Below are 26,144 nucleotides of genomic sequence, written 5' to 3'. Positions count from 1 at the left end.
CTCCCTCTCTCTTGCTCTCTCTCTCTCTTGCTCTCTCTCCCTCTCTCTTCCTCTCTCTCCCTCTCTCTCTCCCTCTCTCCCTCTCTCTCTCTCTCTCCCTCTCTCCCTCTCTCTCTCCCTCTCTTGCTCTCTCTCTCTCTCCCTCTCTCTCTCCCTCTCTCTTGCTCTCTCTCTTCCTCTCTCTCTCTCTCTCTCTCTCTTGCTCTCTCTCCCTCTCTCTTGCTCTCTCTCCCTCTCTCCCTCTCTTCCTCTCTCTCTCTCTTGCTCTCTCTTCCTCTCTCTCCCTCTCTCTTGCTCTCTCTCCCTCTCTTGCTCTCTCTCCCTCTCTCTCCCCTCTCTCTTGCTCTCTTCCTCTCTCTTGCTCTCTCTCTCTCTTGCTCTCTCTCTCTCTTGCTCTCTCCCTCTCTCTTGCTCTCTCTCCCTCTCTCCCTCTCTTGCTCCATTTCTCTCACTTACTTTATCTCCCTCCCCCCCCTCCTCTTTGCTCTTTGCTAGTTTTCTTTCACACTGATAAGTAATGTTCTCTACACTTTTCCTCTGGATGTCTCATGTCTTTGTCCTGAATTTGCCACGCATGGGTGCAAGTGACCGCACTCTTCGCTTGTCTGTTTAATGTGCTGTACTGCTGTCTCATGTGGTGCCCCTGATACTCACCGTGTAACCCCCCACCCCCCCAGAAGCCCAGAGTAAGCCCTACTATTCAGACTACTCCTCCACTCGTCTGCTTATCCACAAGATGTGCACTAGTCACTATCTGGACCTCTTCATCACCATCGTCATCGGCCTCAACGTCATCACCATGTCTATGGAGCACTATCAGCAGCCTACGGTACGTCACCTGCAAAATACATCACATTTACAGTACATTACTGTAATTTTACATTACAGCCTACGGTACGTCACCTGCAAAACACATCACATTTACAGTACATTACTGTAATTTTACATTACAGCCTACGGTACGCCACCTGCAAAACACATCACATTTACATTACGTTACTGTAATTTTACATTAACTTGACACCAACGTCATGAGTATGACATGAGAGTGTCATAACAGTGTCATGTCATAATAATCTGTTTTATTACTTATCTTAATTCTTATCTATTATTATATGTATTATTCTTATTATCTATAGGGATGATATATAAACATTATGTCAATGTCAGAAATTGTACGACTTTGTCATTAAGTGACATTTTGTTATGATAAAGACAACCTCATGTGACTGTTTCATGACACTGTTTTGACACGGTAATGACACTATTATGTCATGCATAAAGACTTGCCAAAACTTCCTATTCAGTCCTACCTAGGGTTGCACAATAGCTGCTTTTCACAGGAAAACACAATCACTGCATCTTACAAAAAAAGTGATGGTGAGGGCTTGTTGTTATCTTGGATGTTTGTTCTTTCAAGGTAATCCATTGGAAATTGTAGTGCATGTGTGTATGGTGTGTGTGTGTGTGTGTGTGTGTGTGTGTGTGTGTGTGTGTGTGTGTGTGTGTGTGTGTGTGTGTGTGTGTGTGTGTGTGTGTGTGTGTGTGTGTGTGTGTGTGTGTGTGTGTGTGTCAACCACTATCTGTCTGCTGAGTAGGGGATCACTCTCACCAAAGATTTAACTGAATTAAACGCTGGTGGAACCAAACAGCTTCCTGCCAAGCTCTGCAAGCTGATTGGTTGCCAGATACACACGTCGAGAGCTGCTATCCCGCTTGTCACCCAATCACATGTAACACACTCAAAAAACAGGAAACATTTGTCAAGTTTTGGATTTATCTATAATTTATTTACAATTTGGGCTCAATGTCTGTTGTTTAATTCAACCGGGTGATCAAAGGGAGATTGGAGAAGAAAGTGTAAATGTGTTGTATGTTGTTACTGTTCTGTGGCCAATTGATATAGAATGGCGCTTCAACTTTATGGCAGACGTTTAGAACCAAAGCTAATGCATACACAGCCAATCAGAAATCAGCAATCTGTTTGACTGGGTCATGACGATCTTCAGGCCCACTTGACGATCTTTAGGCCCACTTGCATCAAGCGTTCCATTTATGTAGTCAACATTCTGTTGCTGAGCAGAGTTGGTTTATTCCCAGTGAAGCTTTAGGGGCATTCTCAACTTTAATGACTTGCTGTTGGCCAGGAAGAGGGGAGTGGAGGCAGCGCTTTACTTGTCACATGGGGAGAATGCTACAGTAAACACACTGGAATGGACTGGAGATCTATATGAAATGACTAGATTCAGGGCAGTCCTCTCTCTCAATGTGGTCAAGATGACACTAATACATAGGCAGAAAGGGAAATAAATCTGGTGCCACACGGATGTCTATTTTCTGTAATTTATTTTTTAGTGCAGTGAGACTAACGTTTCGACATGCGTCTTCATCAGAGTGAAGACGCATGTCGAAACGTTAGTCTCACTGCACTAAAAAATAAATTACAGAAAATAGACATCCGTGTGGCACCAGATTTATTTCCCTTTTTGCCTATGTTTTGGTCCTGCTCTGGTTGCACCGGATTGTTAATTTAGAAGCGCGGAGTGCGTATCTCCTTTGTTTAATACATAGGTAGCTTAGTGTTTCACCCTCTTGTGTGTGTGTGTGTGTGTGAGAGAGAGAGAGAGAGAGAGAGAGAGAGAGAGAGAGAGAGAGAGAGAGAGAGGGAGGGAGGGAGGGAGGGAGGGAGGGGAGAGAGAGAGGAGAGGGGAGGAGGGAGGGAGGGAGGGAGAGAGGAGAGGAGGGGAGGGAGGGAGAGAGAGAGAGAGAGAGAGAGAGAGAGAGAGAGAGAGAGATAGAGAGAGAGAGAGAGAGAGAGGGGGAGGGAGGGAGGGAGGGAGAGAGAGAGAGGAGGAGGGAGGGAGGGAGGGAGAGAGAGAGAGAGAGAGAGAGAGAGAGAGAGAGAGAGAGAGAGAGAGAGAGAGAGAGAGAGAGAGAGAGAGAGAGAGAGAGAGAGAGAGAGAATGACAGAGAATCAGGATCAATTAAATGAAATGAAATGTCTAATGTCTGAATATATCTGAGTTTGAATTTTACGAGTTCACAATGAACCAGCTCAAGAGCTAACTGCATGTTTTTATTATTCTATATTTATTTGTTGTTTTTACACAAACAAGCATTTTGTTTGTTGTTAAAAAGAACAATTTTAAGTAGTAACATTTAAAAATTAACACACATTGTCTGTCTCTCTTTGGGTGTATGTTTTGGATGAGTTATGTTGTATATTTTTGCCCCATACCTATATATTTTCTGAAAATTGAATTGATAAAAAGCAATCATATGCAACAATCATAAACTGAGGTCTTCATATATAGAGATAAATGTTATATATTTTGCCATGTTCATCATGCCAACCCTTTAAATGCATCTTTTTTGTCACTTTGTTTTTCTACTGATTCCAGAATGTACCTAACCACATCAATTGTCCTGATTTGTGTCTTCTGCAAAGGTGTTGGATGAAGGACTGAAAATCTGCAACTACATATTTACCGTCATCTTTGTGATGGAGTCGGTATTCAAGCTTGTAGCGTTTGGCCTCAGACGCTTCTTTAAAGACAGGTAAGAGGGAGACTTTTTAGCTGACCCCTTTATCCGAAGCATCTTACAGTTATTTTAAGTACGGGGTATTGGTAACAGTCCCTGGAGCTGTATGGGGTTAGGTGCCTTGCTCAATGGTATGTCAGCCATGGAGTGGGATAGGGAGTTGAAGGGTGGGATTTGAACCGGCAACCCTCTGATCTAAATCTCCTTAACCACAAGGCCACAGCTGACTGTGTAATGTGGCCTTGCACTAGTGTCTTATGTAGTAATGTGGCCTTGCACTAGTGTCTTATGTGGCCTTGCACTAGTGTAATGTGGCCTTGCACTAGTGTCTGTAGATGACCCTGTCTAATGCACTAGTGTCTGTAGATGACCCTGTCTAATGCACTAGTGTCTGTAGATGACCCTGTCTAATGCACTAGTGTCTGTAGATGACCCTGTCTAATGCACTAGTGTCTGTAGATGACCCTGTCTAATGCACTAGTGTCTGTAGATGACCCTGTCTAATGCACTAGTGTCTGTAGATGACCCTGTTCTTATGTGGCCTTGCACTAGTGTCTGTAGATGACCCTGTCTAATGCACTAGTGTCTGTAGATGACCCTGTCTAATGCACTAGTGTCTGTAGATGACCCTGTCTAATGCACTAGTGTCTTGTGTAGTACAGAAACAGGGCATGCGTTGCACGTGCTTGTTCTTTCCCAATTGCACCTCTTAAAATAAATGATCTATTTAATTACCCAGTTTGTCAGCTTAAGCTTCCCATTATTGAAAGCCATTGCAGTGCTGCTCTGCCCTGCCCGTGGCCACAAGTACTCATTTCCAAAGTCCACTTTGGTGGGCACCATGTAACAAGTACTCATTTCCAAAGTCCACTTTGGTGGGTACCATGTGACACTCTACTGTAGATCAGATTAAGTAGTCTCCTTGTAAATGCCTCACAACAGAAATGTACAATTCGTTGAGACGTCTCGCATGGTAAAATGTGCCAATCAGAAACAATTAGCAAAGCTATTGTATGTATTGTTTTTTTTTTTTTTTAACTCAGAAGATTGTTCAATATTACAGTAATGTATAAGAAGAACTAGTCACACAAACAATGTGAACAAAACAATCACCAACTCACATTATTGATTTCCAACACCCAAACTGCACTTACACTTTTGCTCTCCTGCGTAAGCTTTATCTAAACTTTAATATGAGTGGACTGACCTACGCCTGCGTAAGCTTTATCTGAACTTTAATATGAGTGGACTGACCTACGGCTGCGTGGGCCAAGTAGGAATTAGTTGCCTGTGTTCCAGAAATCTGCATCAGTGCAGTATGAAAGCTTTGTTCTCAAATCATTTTCAGACAAAAAGGTCACAAGCATTGATTTTAAATTATGACAGTATTGAACAACTTTGAGCGGCTGGATATTGCACATTAACATTTATGAGACTTGCAGAAGAACACCACAAAGTTTATAGGGGTCTTGTCCTGAATTTCACTTTGATAGTGTAGCAATATGAAACACCTCAGAGGGCTTGTTGCCAGGTTCCCGTGAGAGTGTGTGAGAGTATGAACCCCAACCCGTAGCAACAGAACTCTTTTTTTTTTTTGAAGATGTTTGAAATCTGAAAATGAATAGGAATGTGTGTATTATTTCTTGTATTGTGATTCTCTGTTATACTGAAGTATGACAGGAGAATAATTTTCTGCCACATTTCCCACGGCAGGTGGAACCAGCTGGACCTGGCGATCGTCTTGCTGTCCATCATGGGGATCATCCTAGAGGAGATCGAGGGCAATAACGCCCTGCCCATCAACCCCACCATCATACGCATCATGAGGGTGTTAAGGATAGCACGCGGTGAGTAGTTACCCTGACTACACACGCGGTGAAGTCACCAGAGGCGACCTAGCTACAAAGAATCGCTGGACTGGAGTAAGAGCGATTCGAGCGATGGAAGTATGCAACAGAGTATGCCCATTACAAGTAGAGCGCAAGCATTTCAGCGTTTCTGTTTCTAAACCACATCGTAGCTAATAAGCGCAATATTCGATGAAGTTCAACTACCAACTGTCGCTCAAATCGTTCAAATCGCCTCTTGTCGCCCAAATAGTTTTTTTTCTCTTCTGTTGCCAGTGACTGAATACGAAGTCAAGTAATTCCACCGCCGGTGTTGCCCAAGTCGCCATAAGGAGACAGCACATGAAGGGACAGTAACCCGCGTATGAATGAAGTAACTTTACCCAGACTAACCCTTACCCAGACAGATGGATTCTGCTAATGACCTTGAAGATCAATGGCAAACACTGTAGAGAACGCAGGATATTGTACAAGTGTGTTGTAGAGAAACCAGGATAGGATCCAAGTTTGTTGTAGAGTCAGAAGTTGTGATAGACCACCCAAAAAAGGTATTTCTGGAGCTCACACACTGAGATTTCAGCTCAACTCTAATAGCACCTTTCGGCTTTAAAAAATGGACACGATTTCTGATCATCACGAGTGGAGTTATCGCACAATCGCTCATCAAAGATAAACCATGCATCGTTAAAACATTTACATCCATCATTCCGTACCACAGGTGCTCAAAAATTCAGAAATGTCGAAATGTACATGTTGCATAGCAACCACTGTTTTCAGTACAGAGAGAATTTACAGATGTTTTTACTCTCTTTTCTCCTGCAGTGCTGAAACTGTTTTACTCTCTTTTCTCCTGCAGTGCTGAAACTGATGTGTTTACTCTCTTTTCTCCTGCAGTGCTGAAACTGCTGAAGATGGCTGTTGGCATGAGAGCTCTTCTGGACACAGTCATGCAGGCCCTGCCCCAGGTATAGAACCCAATATAACACACACATTCATACAGGTATGTAACCCAATACTGTACAACACACACATGCAGTCATACAGTTATATAACCCAATACTGTATAACACACACAGTCATATAACCCAATACTGTATAACACACTACAGGTATATAACCCAATCAGAGGTTGCGCTAGACTTTCTCACAGTCCGTCATTTTGACGGACAGGGTCGAAAAAAATCCGTCATCGCCTATTTTTTTAAATTCTCCATCTCCTTTCTCAATGTGGGGGGTCGCGACCCCGCACCGGGAACAACACATGCGCAATTGCAGCCAATTGAGAGTAAACCGCTGTGAATACACCCCCTTTCACTCGACATTCATTCTCCAACTTTGAGGATGGAGTCAATTTTGCTTTCCACTTTCTCTCTCTGCCCCCCTCATTGCACTGTTTAAAAAGCTGCAGATATCTCTCATGACGCGCGTCTGATTCAGTGTTCAGCGCTATGGTCACCACAAGCACTTTTTTAAAAGACGCGTGCAGGGCTTTATCCAACAGCTGTCAGTCACTCGTTTGGCTCTGATTAATGCACCGATTGTAATACAAAGGCGCAGTGTTAAATAATATTCGCGTTGGGCTTCACATACACGATGGAAAGGAAAGCCGTCTTGAAGCAGAAAGATTTAGCCCAGGCAGTCGACAAAGGCACTGAAGCCTACTATAGGAAGACGACCAGATTTCGCAAAACTTTGTTGAAAAATATCAGCGACGGTAAAGGGAGCCTCTCTATACGTAGCCCCATCGGCTTATATGTTGGCTCTGGGATGCGTGGTAAAGTTGTCTGAATAAAAAAATATGTCGCCTATAATGGGTGAACCAGCTATCGAAATGAGAGAAGGTTAGCCGTTTCTGGCAACGTTTGCCAAGTTGTAAGTTGCATTGCCTGGTAATATTTAGGCTCTTGAATATCCGTCGTTTTTATTAGTTAATGCCCTGAAGCCGTGTTAGACCTGCGTTGCCTTTGAGTGAAGGTTCTGGCTAGCAAATGCTATTCGTACACTCTAAGAAAATTTCCCTGCAAAATAACGGCAGTTACTGGCAATTATATTTACCTGTAATTCTACTGTTATTTCACACCAAAAATCAAATACAGCTCATTGCTGTTTAATGTATCACAGTATATAACATTTTTTCAGCAGCAATTGAACTGTTAAATAACAGTACTCTACAGAAAAATAACAGTACATTTCAGTTAAAAAGTTGAATTGTACTGTGTGATAACAGGCAAATACTGGGTCATAGTTGTATTCATGAATATGGCCATGGCAACTTCCCACCCCACCCATCATTCTCCACAACTGTGGTACCCTGGCCATGTTACCACCCCACCCTCCCATCGTTCACCATGACTGGAGTGCCTTGAGCATGATACTATGGCGCAATGCTGTATTGAGAAAATGGTTTGCGGTGGTCCTTTGAAAGTGTGGGCATGAATAAAATTTCAGAGTACGCAGTGCTATGTTACAATGATAGTGTGCAAGGTGGGCTTTTTACTGTATCTCTTGATGAGCCAATGATGAATATAGCATTGGTCAGTCTTTAAAAAATTATTTTGCACCAAGTAGCACAGCAAACAAGCAGCACTACAAGCTAGCTCTCAAAGCAATGCCTAATTTGCAGCAGGCACATTATATGCAACAATGCCACAAATGATGCCACATACAGCAAGCTTTCACAAAGAGGAAAGTGTGCAAGCATGTAAGCAAGCTTGTAGGCAAGCTTGTAGGCAAACAAGTGCTATGCTGTGCCATGCAGGCCAGCCAGCAGGCAGGCAAGCAACTGAAGTGTTGATAGTCCAGATTTATATACAGGTGCAAGAGTACCATGTGACCAGAGTCATCAGGCCCTTGGCAGGTGACGCCCATAATTGAATAATGGCATAACAGCCCTACTCAGGTGAGGCCAGGCACTGATTAGCAGATTGGTTTAGATGGGGCTGCTTGTTGCAAGAGTGTTACAAGTTCTTAAAATGTTTCAGCCATTCACACTTTCATCACTATCAAAATGCATGTGCTACTCACACTTTGCTGCATCAAGCACTTTTTAAGTATTGTAGTTTCCTTAGAAATTGTTTCATCATGCTTGATAGTATCAGATAATCTTTAACCAGTCAGAATGACTTCAGTTCTTCAGGTGGTATTGAAGTTTGATGGTGATCACGGACAAGTGGAGGATGAATGGGTTTCAATGGTGCTGCCTAAAATAACTTGTTATTTTCTAGAGATGCACCGGATCCGGTTCCGGTTCCGGATCCGTCAGGATAATAGAGTTTTTCACAGGGTCCGGGTCCGGCAGGATCTTAAGCAGTGGATCCGGTATCCGGCATGTTACCTAAAAATCAGGGTCTGGTGCATGTCTAGCCTAGGCTTTTCAGTCTTTCACAACCCCAATCACTGCATGGAGTGAAATCCCTTTGGAAGCGGCTATTGCAGGCAGTGTGGCAATAAGCCAATGAGTCTAAAAAATAGTTTGCGCCAACGTAATAAAAAGGGCCCACGTGTGCGAGTAGACTATATGTTTCAACCCTTTTGTAGGATCCGGTATCCGGTTCCGGATCCGGCAGGATCTTAAGCAGTGGATCTGGTGTCCGGCAGGATCCTAAAAATCAGGATCCGGTGCATCTCTAGTTTTTTCCACAACGGCGAATACTGCTATTGTGCAGTACTTACTGTTTATGCTCAATATGTGACTCAAAGTAATATTTTCACAGTAGTTGTCTGTTTTTTCAAAAAACAGTAGAATGCTGTTGCAGAATTGCCGTAAATAAACAGCTATTTGTTACAGTGTATATTTGTTTATGTTTCAAGCAAGGAGTTATGAAACAATGCTTCTATGAAGGACGATAGAGGACAACTTCGTCATTGGCAGAAAATCAGATAGTCGGTAAATGTAGTAGGCCTAGGTCTACACATAGTTCTGAATCTTAAAGTCGAAGTCACACGTGTAGGCTATGGTGGCAACGTCTTAGTTATTTTAATTCATTTTGAGCAGAGGTGCGCGCTCTGCTGCAGCCAGCCGCACAGCCTATGCGGCGCATATGACAAGCAGGGAGAGGGAGAAAGGCAAACGATAGTAGCATGAAATTATTTGCACTGATAACTATACCTAATTGAAATGCATATTTGCTCTACTCGATAGAGGCGTAGGTCTACATAAACTTGTGATTTATTTATCATCACCCTGAATATTGATCCGTCAAAATGACGGACAGACTTCAGAATTTTCCGTCATCCTTTAAAAAAATCCGTCAATGACGGACATTTGTCGGTTAACGCGACCTCTGAACCCAATACTGTATAACACACACAGTCATACAGCCACAGGTATATAACTCAATACTGTATAACACACACAGTCATACAGGTATAACCCAATACTGTATAACACACACAGTCATACAGGCCGTGCCACAGGTATATATCTCAATATAAGACATGGAGACACCCTGCCACAGGTATATAACCACGGGTGGATCCAATCACATATCACATGTAACGTCAATGCCGATGGAATTCCTGAATGACACTACCAGAGATTCTTTAAGTATATAGAGATATGCCAATGTAATAGGTTGCTATGGGCACCTAACATGACCAGGTTCCGGTCTGCCTAAAGGGGCGTGTCATAATACTCCTACAATGAATAGAACAGTCCTTAGGTCTGCCTAGGTCTGCCTAAAGGGGTATTCCTCCCCCCCTCTCCCTTTGCAATAGTAGAACCCGGAAACATTAGGCCAATGGAATCTCTCTCTCTCTACTCTCTCTGACGCTACTGTATATTGTTTCTCCTGCTACCATCGTGTTTCCTCTTGATGGGCAAACTACATATTTCACATCCGTAGCTCTGAAACACGATACTAGAACATGAACCCAAAATTCAATAGCAATAAACCTACGCTAAGATCTGGATTACAAGCCTAACTGATCATATCAACTTGCAAAATGTCACAAATATACTCGGTGTTAGATATCTATAATTGGACCATGTTTGACATTCTTAATTCTCTCTCTCTCTCTCTCTCTCTCTCTCTCTCTCTCTCTCTCTCTCTCTCTCTCTCTCTCTCTCTCTGTCTCTCTCTCTCTCTCCCTCCCCCCCTCACTCTCTCTCTCTCTCTCTCTCTCTCTCCCCCCCCCCCCCCCCCCCCCTCTCTCTCTCTCCCCCCCCCCTCTCTCTCTCTCTCTCTCTCTCTCTCTCTCTCTCTCCCTCTCTCTCTCTCTCTCTCCCCCCCCTCTCTCTCTCTCTCTCTCTCTCTCTCCTCTCTCCCCCCCCCATCTCTCTCTCTCTCTCTCTCTCTCTCTCTCTCTCTCTCTCTCTCTCTCTCTCTCTCTCTCAGGTTGGCAATCTGGGTCTTCTCTTCATGCTGCTCTTCTTCATCTATGCAGCTCTGGGAGTGGAACTCTTTGGTGACCAGAGTAAGAACATCACCATGCCTCACCTGCCTTCTTCTCTCCTCAATTCTGTGTCATTTCTCAACTCAAATTACATTACTACTAAAGCAAAACGTTTCAGATAAGCCTAGAAATAAACCTGGCTAAATGAAACTACAGGAAGTGCTAAAACTGCCAATACCAGTACAAGTATCATTTAGTTACAAAAGACTCTTTTATTGGCTGATTTACCAACTAAAAGGTTAACTTAACCTGGGTTGTGTTTCCCAAACAACTAACCAAGTGCTATCAGTACCCCACAGTGCTGTATCACAGTGCTGTATCGCAGTGCTGTATCGCAGTGCTGTATCGCAGTGCTGTATCGCAGTGCTGTATCACAGTGCTGTATCACAGTGCTGTATCACAGTGCTACAGTATATCACAGTGCTGTATCGCAGTGCTGTATCGCAGTGCTGTATCGCAGTGCTGTATCACAGTGCTGTATCACAGTGCTGTATCGCAGTGCTATATCACAGTACTATCAGTACCCCTGAGCGCTATCTTTTTAACACCCATGTGTTGTTTTCCGTAGTCTGTGACGAGACGCATCCCTGTGAGGGATTGGGTCGCTATGCAACCTTCAAGAACTTCGGCATGGCCTTCCTCCTGCTGTTCCGCGTCTCCACGGGCGACAACTGGAACGGGATCATGAAGGTGAGAGAGTCTGTTAGGGTGATTTCACACACCTCGCCCCTTTCAGCCATTTAAGTGAACTGTGACTCAGCATTTTCTGCACACATGTGAATTCTCCAATGTGTACTTAGTCCTCTTTAAGTGGACCAAAAAAGTGAACCTACAGCAAAGAGACTGATTACCGTTTTTGTTCATGTTGTGACTGTATTACAAAATGAACCGGCTTATCTTTCTGGTCCCGTTAGACTTTTACACTCGTTTGCACACGGCTGCGCATGTTATATAAGTCACACAGCAAGCATTTCTCAGGCCTTATGAATCACACAAAGCTGGCATGTAGGTACACATGTAATGACAACACATTCTGCCAAATCATGTTCCAGTGAGCTACGTGCGCTAACAGAAGATTAAGACTCAGAATGATTTAATGCTATCAACAAGATAATGTGTCAAATGATGCTGTCATATTAACGTACAAATGTCCTAAATCCTAGATGGAATACAATTGTGACACTAACTGCTCTTAATCTTATTGAAGCAGAAAATGCAAATTTGACCTTGTAGTCTAGTCTTCCTCAACGGGGTCAGTGCATTTGACCTTGTAGTCTAGTCTTTCTCAATGGGGGCGGTGACCTTGTAGTCTAGTCTTCCTCAACGGGGTCGGTGCAGCTCTCACAGGGGGCATTGGGGGGCACTAGGGGGGGCGTTCAGAAGGATACAGCTGAGAAGGGGCGATGCGTAGTTGCCAAGGAGGGGCATTAGTCCATTTAATTTTTTAATACTAAGGGGGCATTGCAAGGCTGATGATGAGGTCAAGGGGGCGTTTGGAGGCTTGTGATGAGACCAGGGGGGGCGTTTGTTCAAAAAAGGTTGAGAACCACTGTTGTAGTCGATCTGCAGAACACCTTCAGTCACCAGTCATTCGTTATTGTCTTCTTCTCCTCAGGACACTCTAAGGGACTGCGCTCATGAGGCGGGCCCATGCTACAACTCAGTGGTGTCCCCCATCTACTTCGTGTCCTTCGTCCTGACGGCCCAGTTTGTGCTGGTGAACGTGGTGATTGCTGTGCTGATGAAACACTTGGAGGAAAGCAATAAGGAGGCCAAAGATGAGGCCGAACTGGAGGCCGAGTTGGAGCTGGAGGCCATCGCCGCTCGAGGACAAATAGCTGGAGGAGACCTGATGGACCACGGTGGTGGTGGAGGAGGTGGTGGAGGAGGTGGTGGAGGTGGAGACAGTAGCGGCCTGCCGAGTCCTCTGACGCCTCCACCCTGGAGCTTCAAGAGGGATCCACAGGACAACTCCAGTCTGCCCAATGACAGCCCTCCGCCTACGATGGTGGACATCCGGCGGGACTCAACAGCACACGTCAGGGCCGAGTCTCCTCAGAGCCTAGAGCCGGCCAGAGAGGTAAGAAGCGATAAAACCATACGGAGCCAATATAAATATAAAACCAATAACATGAAGCCAATAAAATAAGGGCCAAGAGTGTCATGCTACAAATGGTCATTCTGCATTTCTGATACCAGTAAATGCACCATCAGGTACTATGCTATCAGACTGTTTCATTTCCTTTGATATTAATAAAGTTGTTCTTCTCTGAGAGATAAAACCATCACTAACTAAAATGTCAGTAGAGTCTCTACTGTCTATATATGTTTTCATCTGGGTTGACTCGCACATGAACTTTGGTATTACTGACACCATTTTTTGGAACATGTTGCTGACGTTACTGTTCATTTGAAACAAACACAAATATCCTTCACTTAGTGTGGCAGGGTATTTGGTCTAACCCTCTACTTAGTTCGGTGTTTGGTGATGGAGGATGGGGAGGATGGGGGATGGGGGATGTGGAGGATGGAGGATGGGGGGGATGGAGGGATGGAGGATGGAGGATGGGGGATGGGGAGGATGGAGGATGGAGGATGGGGGATGGAGGATGGAGGATGGAGGATGGAGGATGGGGGATGGAGGATGGGGGGGGGGGGTGGGGGGGGATGGAGGATGGGGGATGGGGGATGGAGGATGGAGGATGGAGGATGGGGGAGGTGGGGGGGATGGAGGATGGAGGATGGAGGATGGAGGATGGGGGATGGGGGATGGGGGATGGGGGGGATGTAGGATGGGGAGGATGGAGGATGGAGGATGGAGGGGATGGAGGATGGAGGATGAGGATGGAGGATGGAGGATGGAGGGGTGGGGGGATGGAGGATGGGGGGGATGGGGAGGATGGAGGATGGGGAGGATGGGGGATGGAGGATGGGGAGGATGGGAGATGGAGGATGGAGGATGGGGGATGGAGGATGGGGGATGAGTGCCTGACACAGATGTTTACAGATTTCCAAAACAATGGGGTGTGCTACAGATAGGTGCTGTGTCAGAACACTGGGGTGTGCTACAGAATAGGAGCTGTATCAGAACTTTGGAAATTATGAGGTGTGGTTTTCAAGTTCGGTTTCGAGCCTTTAAGTGAAACATTTAGTAATGAACAGAATACACATCTCATCTGTTTTCCATTTTATTTGTATTAAACGTCTGTTGCTATTGTGCATTAAACGTCTGTTGGTATTGTGTATTAAACGTCTGTTGGTATTGTGTATGAGACATCTGTTGGTAGTGTATTGTGTGTATGAAAACAGCTTGCCACGTCTCTCGGGTCAGACTAATGCCATGGGAAGGCTCTGATTCCTCATCTTGCTTTTTATTTGAGCTGGCTATTTCCTCGGGGTCTTTTTTTCCCTTTGTATTTTTAGGGAAAATATGGGCCAGGATATCATTCCTTGGCCGACATCCATCCTCCTTTCTGTCTTTCTTTCTTTCTTTCTTTCTTTCTTTCTTTCTTTCTTTCTTTCTTTCTTTCTTTCTTTCTTTCTTTCTTTCTTCTTTCTTTCTTTCTTTCTTTCTTTCTTTCTTTCTTTCTTTCTTTCCTTTTTCTTCCTTCCTTCCTTTCTTTCTTTCTTTCTTTCTTTCTTTCTTTCTTTCTTAAAAAACGCCCTTCAGGCCAGTCTCCCTAGAGTCCAATTTTCAACAAACAAAACAACTTTTGGTGCAGCTATGCCCTCTGCTGGGGATGAATGGCATAGCAAGCAGAATCTGGGTCATGTGTATCCAAGTGCCCATTTATTATAATGAAACTATTATGATGATGATTTATGAGTGTAAGGTGACCTTAATCGTCCCTTATTTCACACATTACTTGTGACTGGTGTGTCTGTATCCTGATCTTCATCTGAAATACTGTCTTTCTTCCTTCCTCTTTGTCTGTCCATCTGTCCGTCTGTCTGTCTGTGTCCTCATCATACACTCTGTTATTTCCTCAACTCTTCAATATATACACACACACTCATCTTCCTCTTCGACATATACACACTCCTCTTCTCTCAACTCTTCTCTATACACACACTCCTCTTCCTCTTCGATATATACACACTCCTCTTCTCTCAACTCTTCTCTATACACACTCTTCTTCTCTCTCTTCAATATATACACACTCCTCATCTCTCTGTCTGTATGTTCCCTGTCTGTATGTTCTCTGTCCGTATGCTCTCTGTCTCTTTTCTCTGTCTCTCTGTCTCTATTCTCTGTCTCTCTGTCTCTCTCCTTCCTCATGAAGCGTCGGCTATTGTTTGACTCGGTATCCTTGGTAATCCAGGGTTCTCTTGAAGGCGAGCTCAACCTGATGGACAACCTGTCGGGCTCGGTGTGCCACTGCTATGCCCCGCCCTCCCTGCTGAGCCAGCGCAGCGTTGACCAAAAGGTGTCTGACTCCTCCCTCCTCATTATAATATCACCTGACCCCTCCCTCCTCATTATAATATCACCTGACTCCTCCCTCCTCATTATAATATCACCTGACTCCTCCCTCCTCATCCAATACCACCTGACTCCTCCCTCCTCATTATAATATCACCTGACTCCTCCCTCCTCATCCAATACCACCTGACTCCTCCCTCCTCATTTTAATATCACCTGACTCCTCCCTCCTCATCCAATATCACCTGACTCCTCCCTCCCTCCTCATTATAATATCACCTGACTCCTCCCTCCCTCCTCATTATAATATCACCTGACCCCTCCCTCCTCATTATAATATCACCTGACTCCTCCCTCCTCATTATAATATCACCTGACTCCTTCCCTCCCTCCTCATTATAATATCACCTGACTCCTCCCTCCCTCCTCATTTATCACCTGACTCCTCCCTCCTCATTTTAATATCACCTGACTCCTCCCTCCTCATCCAGTATCACCTGACCCCTCCCTCCTCATTATAGTATCACCTGACTCCTCCCTCCTCATTATAGTATCACCTGACTCCTCCCTCCTCATCCAATACCACCTGACTCCTCCCTCCTCATTATAATATCACCTGACTCCCTTCCATCTCATACCTGTACAGCTTATAGCACTGAACAACAGGTGTCTGACTCCTCCCTCCTCATTATAATATCACCTGACTCCTCCCTCCTCATTATAATATCACCTGACTCCTCCCTCCCTCCTCATACAGCTCTCAGCTTCACCTCGAGTCATTGGCCACTTGCATTCATTAGTTAAAATCCAGTCAGAAGCACATATTACAAAAGACCTGCTTTTTACCTGCCCCGTCATTTGGAATATGTGGCACTGGATTGTAAACTAATAGATCCGGGTTGCCCATCACTGAACCTCACTATACCTGAACCTCAGTATGGTAACACTCTAGAATAGGGTTGGCATGGCAGCCGCTAATACATACATGCCTGTTGGTACAAGTGACCTATGAGACAGATGTTCAGCAAAGTCATTTGTTAGACATGCCATGGGTTCACAAATATCGTGAGTGTACCTATGTTTCCCAGGTCCTATGTTCCCCAGTTTTTGTATGGGACTGGAGAACTTTTTCTAAGAAAAGCGTATCTAACCCTTCCCAAAACCATCCCTAAACATAACCTGTCAGTAATGCAATGTTTCAGAGTTTTCAAATTGTTCCCTTCCCAAAGCTATCCCTAAACCTAACCTCAGCTGCAACAACAACCTGTGCTTTGCCATGCGCCAGCAGTATACTTGTAAACAGCGGGAACATAGAACCCTTTTTTGAAAAAAGGGTCCTAAGTTCCCCGGTTGTGGGGAACATATGATCTGGAGAACATAGGACCCGGGGAACATAGGGATGGCCCCTTGTTTGGTGCCAGTAATGCCTGTGCCTTACAAGTCACAAACAGCAATATTGCATGTACAAACATAGCAACACAGTGCTGATACAGATGTCTGACATGTACAAACATAGCAACACAGTGCTGATACAGATGTCTGACATTATACTTCATACAGCTCATCACGTCACTATGTGCATCTTAGTTGTCTTATGTTATATACTGTACTGTATTTCGAATGTGTGCTCTATTGGCTGTCATGTCATGTGGTAAGTGGCTGGGAGTCAGGCTTGTAGCCGGAGGGTTCCTGGCTCTGCAACGCCTGGTTCCTGACACCAGTTGGGTGGGTTGAGGAGGGCGGGGGCAGTGATAATCCAGTGGTCTCCCCATCTCTCTACATGACTGAGGTACCATGAACATGGTAGCGTCCCACTGCACTGAGTTACCGTGAGCATGGTAGCATCCCGCAGCACTGCTCCTTCCCACTGCACTGCTCCTCCATGGACTGAGTTACCATGAGCATGGTAGCGTCCCGCCGCACTGCTCCCTTTGGGGCTCGTTGTTGACCTGCTTCCCCTACAAGGGTGAGGCATAAATGCAGTTTCATGGTGTGGGATGTGCTGTGCACGTCACCATGTCAGTGGAACATTCACTTCACTATAATATTAGCAGCAGCAATAGTAACAGAGGTGAGCAACCTGTAGCCTGGAAAATCCCATGCTGCTTTGCACAATCCTCCTGATCTGAAAGACAGCATGGAGCCTACCTTCAGTGGGGGCACCAGATCATGGTCCCTGTCTCTCTCGAATCAGAGAGCAGGGAGACGTGGAAAGGCGATGGCTGAAGTTTGTTTGAATAGATACAACTGACTCGATTGGCTATGGCTATGTATGCCAAATGATGCACATTCGTGATGCCCAATAAACAGCCATCGTCAATTTTAAACCACACCCCCCCTACGGGATTTACAGTAGGCAGGTCTCCAGACCTTATCCCACTTGTGATTACGTCTGATGATAACCAGGCAAGGAAACCTGCATTATGTAAGGACAACTTTCTGGTCACTTATTTTGACCAGTTGACAAACCAGTTGATGGTGATGCGCTCTGAGAGCTCTGCTTTAGATCGGCAGATCAGTTCATAATTATATTCAGAGAAGAGGCAGATTGAATACAGAGCAGGACTTTTACTTTGTCCAGCTAGTTTGTTTAATTTTAAATACTTTATTTTCTACAATAGCTGCCTGAGTCATACGGGAAAGGAAGTCATTGTCTAAAGGGTAATGCTTTAGCTGCAGTCCTTGGGATTGTGGGAATATTTTTCAAGAGCAATTCAAATTTTTGTCAGTGTTCCGTACCCACTCATATTTCACATAAAAGAGTTAAGCGTGAAGAGGATGTGTGGTTCACTTCTCACCCATGTAATGTGTTTAGGGGGAGTTGTTGCTCACTTCTCACCCGTGACTCCTCTCTCCCTCATTCAGATTCCTCTAGCAGAGATGGAGGCTCTGTCTCTGCTGTCGGAGAAGTCCTGGTCCTTAGCTCTGACGGACGACTCCCTGCCTGATGAATTTAACCCCCTCTTACTAACCAGTCTGGAGTACAATGTATTTAACCACAATGACATCATGAATAAAACATCCACATTCTTTTCTTGTGCCGCTTTTTTTCTTAACTCTCCACCGCAGGGGCTTGCAGGCTTATCTCACTTCCCCCACAACATGTCTGCACAGCACATAACCATCAGCCTGCCAGCTCCTCTCCTCGCTGCCATGGCGATAACACTATGTACATTCCAGTGTAAACAGCCCACTGATTACTGCCTTTGGAATTAGGACCGTATTGTAATTAGAACCGTATTGAGGAAATCACAGCAGGGGCTAGCCTGGCTATTCCAGGTATGCAACAGTGCATTTCAAATTATGATCGCTTTATGATTCATGTAGACAATTAGCACTGAGATCCACAACTATGTGTAAGCACCTGAGGAGGGAAGAGTCTGGAAGCCCCAAGGTGACCTCTCTTACCATCCATCTCTCTCTTCCTACCTTCCATCCATCCCTCTCTTTCTACTTTCCTTTTGTTTTCTCTCCACCTCCTCCTCTTCATGTCATCCTTTGCAGCCTGGTGTGTGTACGGTGCCGTCCAGTAGAGAGTAGTCGCTCCTGACCACATCATCTCATTAGAGAGTAGTCGCTCCTGACCACATCATCTCATTAGAGAGTAGTCGCTCCTGACCACATCATCTCATGGCCTCCAGTAGAGAGTAGTCGCTCCTGACCACATCATCTCATTAGAGAGTAGTCGCTCCTGACCACATCATCTCATGGCCTCCAGTAGAGACTAGTCACTCCTGACCACATCATCTCATGGCCTCCAGTAGAGAGTAGTCGCTCCTGACCACATCATCTCATTAGAGAGTAGTCGCTCCTGACCACATCATCTCATTAGAGAGTAGTCGCTCCTGACCACATCATCTCATTAGAGAGTAGTCGCTCCTGACCACATCATCTCATACGGTGCCTCCAGTAGAGATTTTCGCTCCTGACCACATCATCTCATGGCCTCACCTCAGCCTTCTCTCTCCTCTCTGCAGCTCTGTCTGGAGTCACTTCTCTCTGTCCTGTCTCTGTTGCCTTTGTACGTCTCTGCTGTTTGTCCTGTTGTCTGCCATGTACAGTACATACAACATCTGTCTGTCTGTTCAGTATTAAGTTTGGATGTTTTTCTGTGTACTTATCTCTATTTTTTCAACGTCTTCCCCTGTGACAGCCGTCTGCATTATGTTACCCCTACATACTTGGAAATTGTTTCGCTTTTTGTGCGTTGTCTTCTATAAGGAAGGGTGTGTTTTGTGTGTTGTCTCCTATAAGCAAGGGTGTGGGTCAACGGGCTGTGTGGGCTCTGCCGTTTTTGTCTGTTGGTATTAGATGCTTTAGACACGTGGCCTAGGCCAATGGGAGATGGACACAGCAGTCTCATACACAATGGCACAGGCTCTATTGCCAATCAGCTGTCTCATACACAATGGCACAGGCTCTATTGCCAATCAGCTGCCTCATACACAATGGCACAGGCTCTATTGACAATCAGTTGCCTCATACACAATGGCACAAGCTCTATTGGCAGTCAGCTGCCTCATGCAAAACGGCACAGGCTCTATTGACAATCAGTTGTGCATCTGTGTAGCGTACAGTATTTTATCATTTTAAATTCAGACATGAAATGCACGTGTCGTATTTTGTCAATACGGTCTACTTGGTCTTGAACATTCATCAGGTGTGTAATTGAATACTTTCATCAAATATGAAAGTATAAGTCCAAACAGCGTTCAATTCAAACTCTTGACTTTAAGCTTCTCCATCTCCTCAATGTAGACCACTAATGTTGTAGTCATCTTCTAGTCTATCATCGACTGACTGCCTGCTCAGTTTTTAATGTGTAACTAAATGTGCATTTGTGTGTACGGTGTGTATTTTGTGTGTGTGTGTGTGTGTGCTGCTGTTATAATGCTTCCCCACTGTAGACTTTATCTCATGAAGTGTTTCTCCTCCACAGCCTGATGTGCTGGGACCCCCAGAGCGTGAGGAGGTGCAGGAGGAGGTGCAGGAGGTGGTGCAGGAGGTGGTGCAGGAGGAGCACCTACTGACGGTACGCAACTCCGTGGGGAGGACTCACTCGCTGCCCAACGACAGCTACATGTTCCAGCCCCTGCTGCCCGCCCCTGTAACACCGACAGAGCAAAACACCTCAACTCAGACACACTCAGGTGAGATGGAGCTCGCCAACATCACAGTTCCTCACATGCATGGAAAACACTTTTGGTTAAACTGGATATTACATTGAATGTTGTTATTGTAGAATTAAAAAGAGACAACGAACCAACAAAAAGGATTTCCAGTGTTCAAAATTACAGACACAATGGTGTAAATTGACACATACATAAATAAAATTATATTCTTGGTTGCATTCCTGGCACAACTAGGGACCCTTGCACGGGTGAGGCATAAATGCAATGTCATTGTGCGTGTGCTGTGTTGCTGTGGCGTGATTGACACAATAACTATGGGAGTTTCCCAGTCTGTCTTTAACTTTCTTTCTATAAAATCCGTCTTTGACTGAAAAAATGTACAGCATGTGTCTAAGACTTATATTGTCTTTTTTTCAGTACGTTTATTCTGATAGCATTTAGCTCTTGTGTGATAGCATTTAGCTCTTGTGAGATAGCATTTAGCTCTTGTTTGTGACTCCTTTTGTCCATGCTTTTCTGGATGGCCAAAAATAACATTGCTATGAGTCTAAAATAATAGTGCTATGCTATCAGTCTAAAATAACAATGTTATGCTACGTGTCTGAATAACATGGCTGTGGGTCTAGGCTCCAGTGGTTCCATTCCAGTTCAGCAGCCAGAGCCAAGCCAACTCCTGACGGTGCCATGGCAGCTGTTTCGGCCCATCAGCCCCAGCAGCCTGAGTGGCCAGCAGACCGTCCCTCTCATCCCTCCACCCCAGCGAGCACACAACCTCTCACGGCCTCTTCGCAGACAGGTGAGCAGCTACACTGCCTACTGACCACTTCAGTTTCTTGACAGTAAAAAAAGAAAGCTATCCCTCATTAGGCTCTTGTAAGACTCGGCATGCATCACATTGAGGTATAGTGTCTGTAGGCCTACTGATGTTTTTTAAAGGCATGTCTAAGTGATCGATGCTGATTAATGTGGATGAGGACAGATGTTGGTTGATAAATATCAGAGGAATGCACTACTGCAGAGGAATGCACTGACCAACGCACTTCGCTTGGTGTATGATGCCAACCCTTCTCTTGCATGATGATAAACCTCCAAAATGGCTGTTGTACACATGACTCTACAATTTTTCTGTCTTGTCTGAACAATTGTGCAAGTCTGTAATCCTTTCCTCACACTGTCCCTGTGTCTTTTTCTTTTCCTGTGTTTGCCTTTCATGTGGCGTATTATAACTCCTGGCAGATCGGCATGCTGCAGCAAACGCCTGACCCTAAAACACTACTCAAACACAGATACTCCTGTTTCTGACACGCCATGACCCCCACACACTCTAGCCCTGCTTTCCTCTCAGTAGCCTGTAGCCATCTCCTGATCCTCTCATTCATGCCGTCACAAATTCATATACATGTACGTAGTATTTCATGAGCTACTTGAAAGGACAACTTCTTCTTTTGAAATTAAGGCATGTACATGGTTTTTGAATCACAAATACGACCAAAGTATTCCCAGAACTAATATCACACCCCAATGAAACAATTTGTTTTGGTGTTTGGTTTTTCATACGAAGGCATAGTTTGCATTAATAGTAGCAACAAAGTGAGAGAGATTAGTTCCTTCACAATTGTTGCATCTTAAACAGTAGTTTATTGCTAGTTCAGAAAGTGTACATTAATGGCAACAAAATATACGTTTGGGCTTTTTCAGAACGTAGTAGCTGCAGAGGTACATACACGTATGATCCAAATGTTGTCATCACAGTTATTTCTCCCACCACTGAAATTGTCTTTCACAAAAAGGGGAGCATCTGCACACATACGGTATGTTTATTCAAACAAACCAGAGCTGCCATTACATAGCTAACATAACTTCTGATAATCATGCAGCTGCATCAAGTGATTTAAATGGGTGGACAAAATTGCAAACAGGAATTATGCATTTAAAACAGAGTTGTTTGATTAAATTCCAGCATTGTTAGCATACGTATTTACAGTAGGGTTGACTGTGGTCATATGCTGGGGCCTAATGGTCTGTGAGCTTTGTGGTTGAGGGAAATGTTAATGGTCATTTTTCTCAGATAAAATAAGATAAAATGCTTCTTAATGGGTGTAGAAGGCGGTTACGTAGAGGCTGACAAAGACAAACCATTGAGAGAAGTGTTCTCCAGGCACTGCAGGTTCTCCAGGTGCTTCCTTAGATCCTCGTATTAGCAATCTTCTTAAAAGGAACTGCAGTGAGCAGTCGATCACAGTAATGATGATGATGATTAGCGTTGTTGTTGTTATTATAATTATCATTTTTATTATTATTATCATTATTATTATTATTATTATATGTGAAAAAGGAAAAACAGATGAAGTTATGTACAGTATGTTACTCTCAGGCTGCTTTTAGCTGCATGGAGTGGAATGGTTTCCACTGTTTTGTTCAAGGATAGTTAGCCCAGCTAGCTTCAAACTAGCCCAGGAATGTAGATGCCCACATGTTGTCGTCCACAAGTGTCATTCACTATGGGAGCTATGTAGTTACATTGCACAGGGCTTTAGAATGGATGCTCTGCTAAGACTGCCCAACAAGACACAGTGACGTCATCCTATTTGATGAACTAACTGGTTGTAGGCCTACTGTTGCAGTATTCTGTTGCATGTGGAGTGGGGGGTGATGATGAGGTCAAGGGGGTGTTTGCAGGCTTATGATGATGTCAAGGGGGCGTTTGTTAAAAAAAACACTGATGTAGCGGAATCTAAATAAGTACTTGGTAGTGGTAAGAACCTCTGAACTGCTTCTGGGAAACACTACCATTCATTATTTAGACATAACCACCATTGTCCACTAGGTGTCCTCAGTGACCGTGGGAAACACTACCATTCATTATTTAGACATAACCACCATTGTCCACTAGGTGTCCTCAGTGACCATGTTTATATATCTGTGTGAAAACACATGAGGGATGTGATGAGGCCATGGACCATTGCCTTTTCTATTATTAGTAATTATTATTATTCTGCCTTTTCTAGAATGAAATTATTAATCTCTCTCACCCAAAACACAAACACATGCACATGCACACGCGTACGTGCACACAGCCCATCAGTCAGCATAGATTTCAAATGCCTTCTGTCATTCTCTGAAAAACACATTTGTTAGGTTTGCTCTTGTTTTCTTACGCATTCCTTTTCGGACGTGCAGTAGGCAGCTAGTCTTGTCCAGATAAATTCCCGGCTGCGTTGTCCTGAGCAACGGATGATGAATTGGAACATGAAGCGTTGTCCTTTTCAAAAGCTACGTAGGTATAGAGTTCAGGACTATACTACAAAGCTGCTTCCGGAGGGAACAAGGTGAAGTTAATCTAATAGAAGAGCCTGGAGTCCTCATTTTCTTAAGAGCTAGGTTAAGGTTAGAGGTAAATCATAGAGGAGCCTGGACTCTAGGCTCTTCCAGTAGATGATTTACCTCTTAACTCCACCTGGTTTAGTCCTGAAGCAGCTTCTTAGTATAGGCCCCAGTCTGCCAAGTAGTGTCTCCAGCCGCTGACAAGAGTGAATGTCCTACAACTTCTTTTTTTTTTAAACAAAGCAAACTGCCATCGGATTAAAAAAAAAAATCATGCCAACACATGTATTGATGGCTGTAACTGTTGTATTAACCACGCGCAGGGAACTCAGGAGTAAATTTGTCTCAAAATACTGCAATCAAATTTTATTATTATTTTCTTTTATGAGCTTATCATAGGCAAGGGATGGTTTGGGAATGTTTTCCTGTTTGAAAAGGAAACAAGGTTTGCCATAATTACCATATCTAGTAGGGTATTTGGAAAACATTTGTCTCATTTCTTCAATGCTATGTTTAGATGTGCTATCCTTTTTTCACATGTCCCAATGTTATTTTTGAAGAATGAAGACATTCCATTTCCTACTTGTTGTTATAACTCTGGTGCATACTACATGTGAAGCCCTGCCAGACGTCCTCAGCACTGCTCATTAGAGCTGTCACCCTGACAGCACAAGGCAAATATTGTCTGTCAGGTTAGAAGGAAATAGAGCAAATGCTGCTGAAGCCAACCCCCTCTCTGTAATCCACAAACAGAAGGCAGCCAAACATGTTTAGAACTAAAGATGGCAATAGGCAACATTATCCAACAGTAGGTTGTTAGTTATGGCAAACCATCATCCTTGCCTATCTTAAAGCATTTACATCCATATTCACTATCAAGGGAAACAAAATCCCCAACCTTTTGCTCCTAGGTCAGTCCTTCTCACATCGTATTGCAGAAATGCATCTTTGATTAATACTATTTTGTAATGCAATTACTAATTTTACCTCCAAATGAATGAATTAATTGATGAATGAATTTCAAACCAAAATGTTAGATAACGCCTTCTAACCAAAGCTGTTCTTCTAACCTCGGCCTCCCACTCTTCTCCCCGGCTGCACCATTGCTTGTCTAACATTTCATACTAACGGTTGGTATCTCTCTCACCTCATGTCCTTAACCCCCTCGGTTTTACCGTCTCCTCCTGTCTCCCTCCTCCTATTCTTCTCCTCTTCCTCCTGTCTCCCTCGTCTTCTCCTCCTCCTCCTCCTCCTCTTCTTCTTCTCCTCCTCCTCTTCATCCTCCTCCTCCTCCTCTTCTTCCCCCTCCTCCTCCTTTTCTTCCCCCTCCTCCTACTTCTCCTCCCGCTTCTCCTTCTCCTCCTCTTCCTCTTCTTCTACTCCCCCTCCCCCTCCCCCTCCTCCTCCTCCTCTCCTCCTCCTCCTCCTCTTCCTCTTCTCCTCCTCCTCCTCCTCCTCCTCTTCCTCTTCTTCTCCTCCCCCTCCCCCTCCTCCTCCTCCTCCTCTTCCTCTTCTCCTCCTCCTCCTCCTCCTCCTGCCCCAACCACACCTCTGTAACCTCCCGACAGGTTGCCTTGAGGACGGACTCACAGGAACCTGCTGTGTCCCCTGAGCGAGGGGAGGAGCTTGTGGAAGGGTCCACGGGGAGAAGTGAGTTTACAAGCACCAGAGTGAGTTCCTCCTCGACTTCTCCTTCTCCTCCTCCTCCTCCTCCTCTTCCTCAGCGCCAGCCTTCCTTCTCTCTGGTGCCCTCTTCTCCTGGAGCTCTGACGGCCAAAGCCCTCCAGTTGTCCAGCGTCCACACACAGCACAACCCGCACAGCACCCAGTACGTTGTGTTTTCTCCGCGGAAGGCCCCCCTCATGCACACCCACTCCTCCCCACCTCCGCTGCCCCCTCCACGCACTCTGCCCCCCTCTCCCGCCCCTCAGCTGGACGACACTGACTTTGTGGATGAAGAGGTGTCCTGCATCATCCAGGAAGGCTTTGTGGATGAAGAGGTGTCCTGCATCATCCAGGAAGGCTTTCCCGCCGGCAGCACCGCTGACGTGCTGGCGAGAGAGCCGAGTGGTGGCAGCGTGAGTCCCATCAGGCTTGGCGGCGAGGGCCGCGGCTCTTACTTGCGGCAGCTGAAGAAGTACCACAGCGCCGACACGCAGGGCTGCCAAGGCTTCCTGGTCCCGCGGCCCTCCTCGTGGCTGGACGACCCTCGGCACCGCTCCCTGGAGGTGTGCTCTTCAGGAGAGAGTAGCCCCCAGTTAACCTCCGCCTCCTCGGGGTTTGGGTCTCGAACAGACAGCCTACAGCACCACCTCTACACGCTGCCCAGCTCACCACCTCCTCCTCCGCCTCCTCCTCACGCACGCAAGAAGAAGATGAGTCCTCCCTGTATCTCCGTGGAGCCCCCCGATGGCAGGGAGGACCTTCCTGGATTTCAGCACGCGCCTCTCGGTGGGCTTGGCGTGGCGCCGTCCCCTCGGG

The 26,144-nt window shown here is 45.1% G+C and overlaps 1 protein-coding gene across 1 annotated transcript in view; it reads left to right on the top strand.

Moving 5' to 3' along the window:
- The window catches only part of LOC134469530 (voltage-dependent T-type calcium channel subunit alpha-1G-like), a 58,732-nt gene that overhangs the window by 32,073 nt on the left and 515 nt on the right, over positions 1-26,144 (top strand). Inside the window, exons 8-18 of the mRNA XM_063223829.1 lie at positions 678-829; positions 3,449-3,558; positions 5,257-5,390; positions 6,285-6,355; positions 10,727-10,805; positions 11,353-11,474; positions 12,400-12,864; positions 15,068-15,211; positions 20,147-20,357; positions 20,966-21,135; positions 25,232-26,144. The exon at positions 25,232-26,144 is cut by the window's right edge and continues 515 nt beyond it. Of these exons, the coding sequence (XP_063079899.1) occupies positions 678-829; positions 3,449-3,558; positions 5,257-5,390; positions 6,285-6,355; positions 10,727-10,805; positions 11,353-11,474; positions 12,400-12,864; positions 15,068-15,211; positions 20,147-20,357; positions 20,966-21,135; positions 25,232-26,144 (2,571 nt within the window). The remainder of the gene's footprint in view (positions 1-677; positions 830-3,448; positions 3,559-5,256; positions 5,391-6,284; positions 6,356-10,726; positions 10,806-11,352; positions 11,475-12,399; positions 12,865-15,067; positions 15,212-20,146; positions 20,358-20,965; positions 21,136-25,231) is intronic.

This window comes from Engraulis encrasicolus, chromosome 18 (genome assembly GCF_034702125.1).
Source record: "Engraulis encrasicolus isolate BLACKSEA-1 chromosome 18, IST_EnEncr_1.0, whole genome shotgun sequence".
NCBI classification, from domain to species: domain Eukaryota; kingdom Metazoa; phylum Chordata; class Actinopteri; order Clupeiformes; family Engraulidae; genus Engraulis; species Engraulis encrasicolus.
This window is presented reverse-complemented; position numbering and strand designations above follow the sequence as displayed.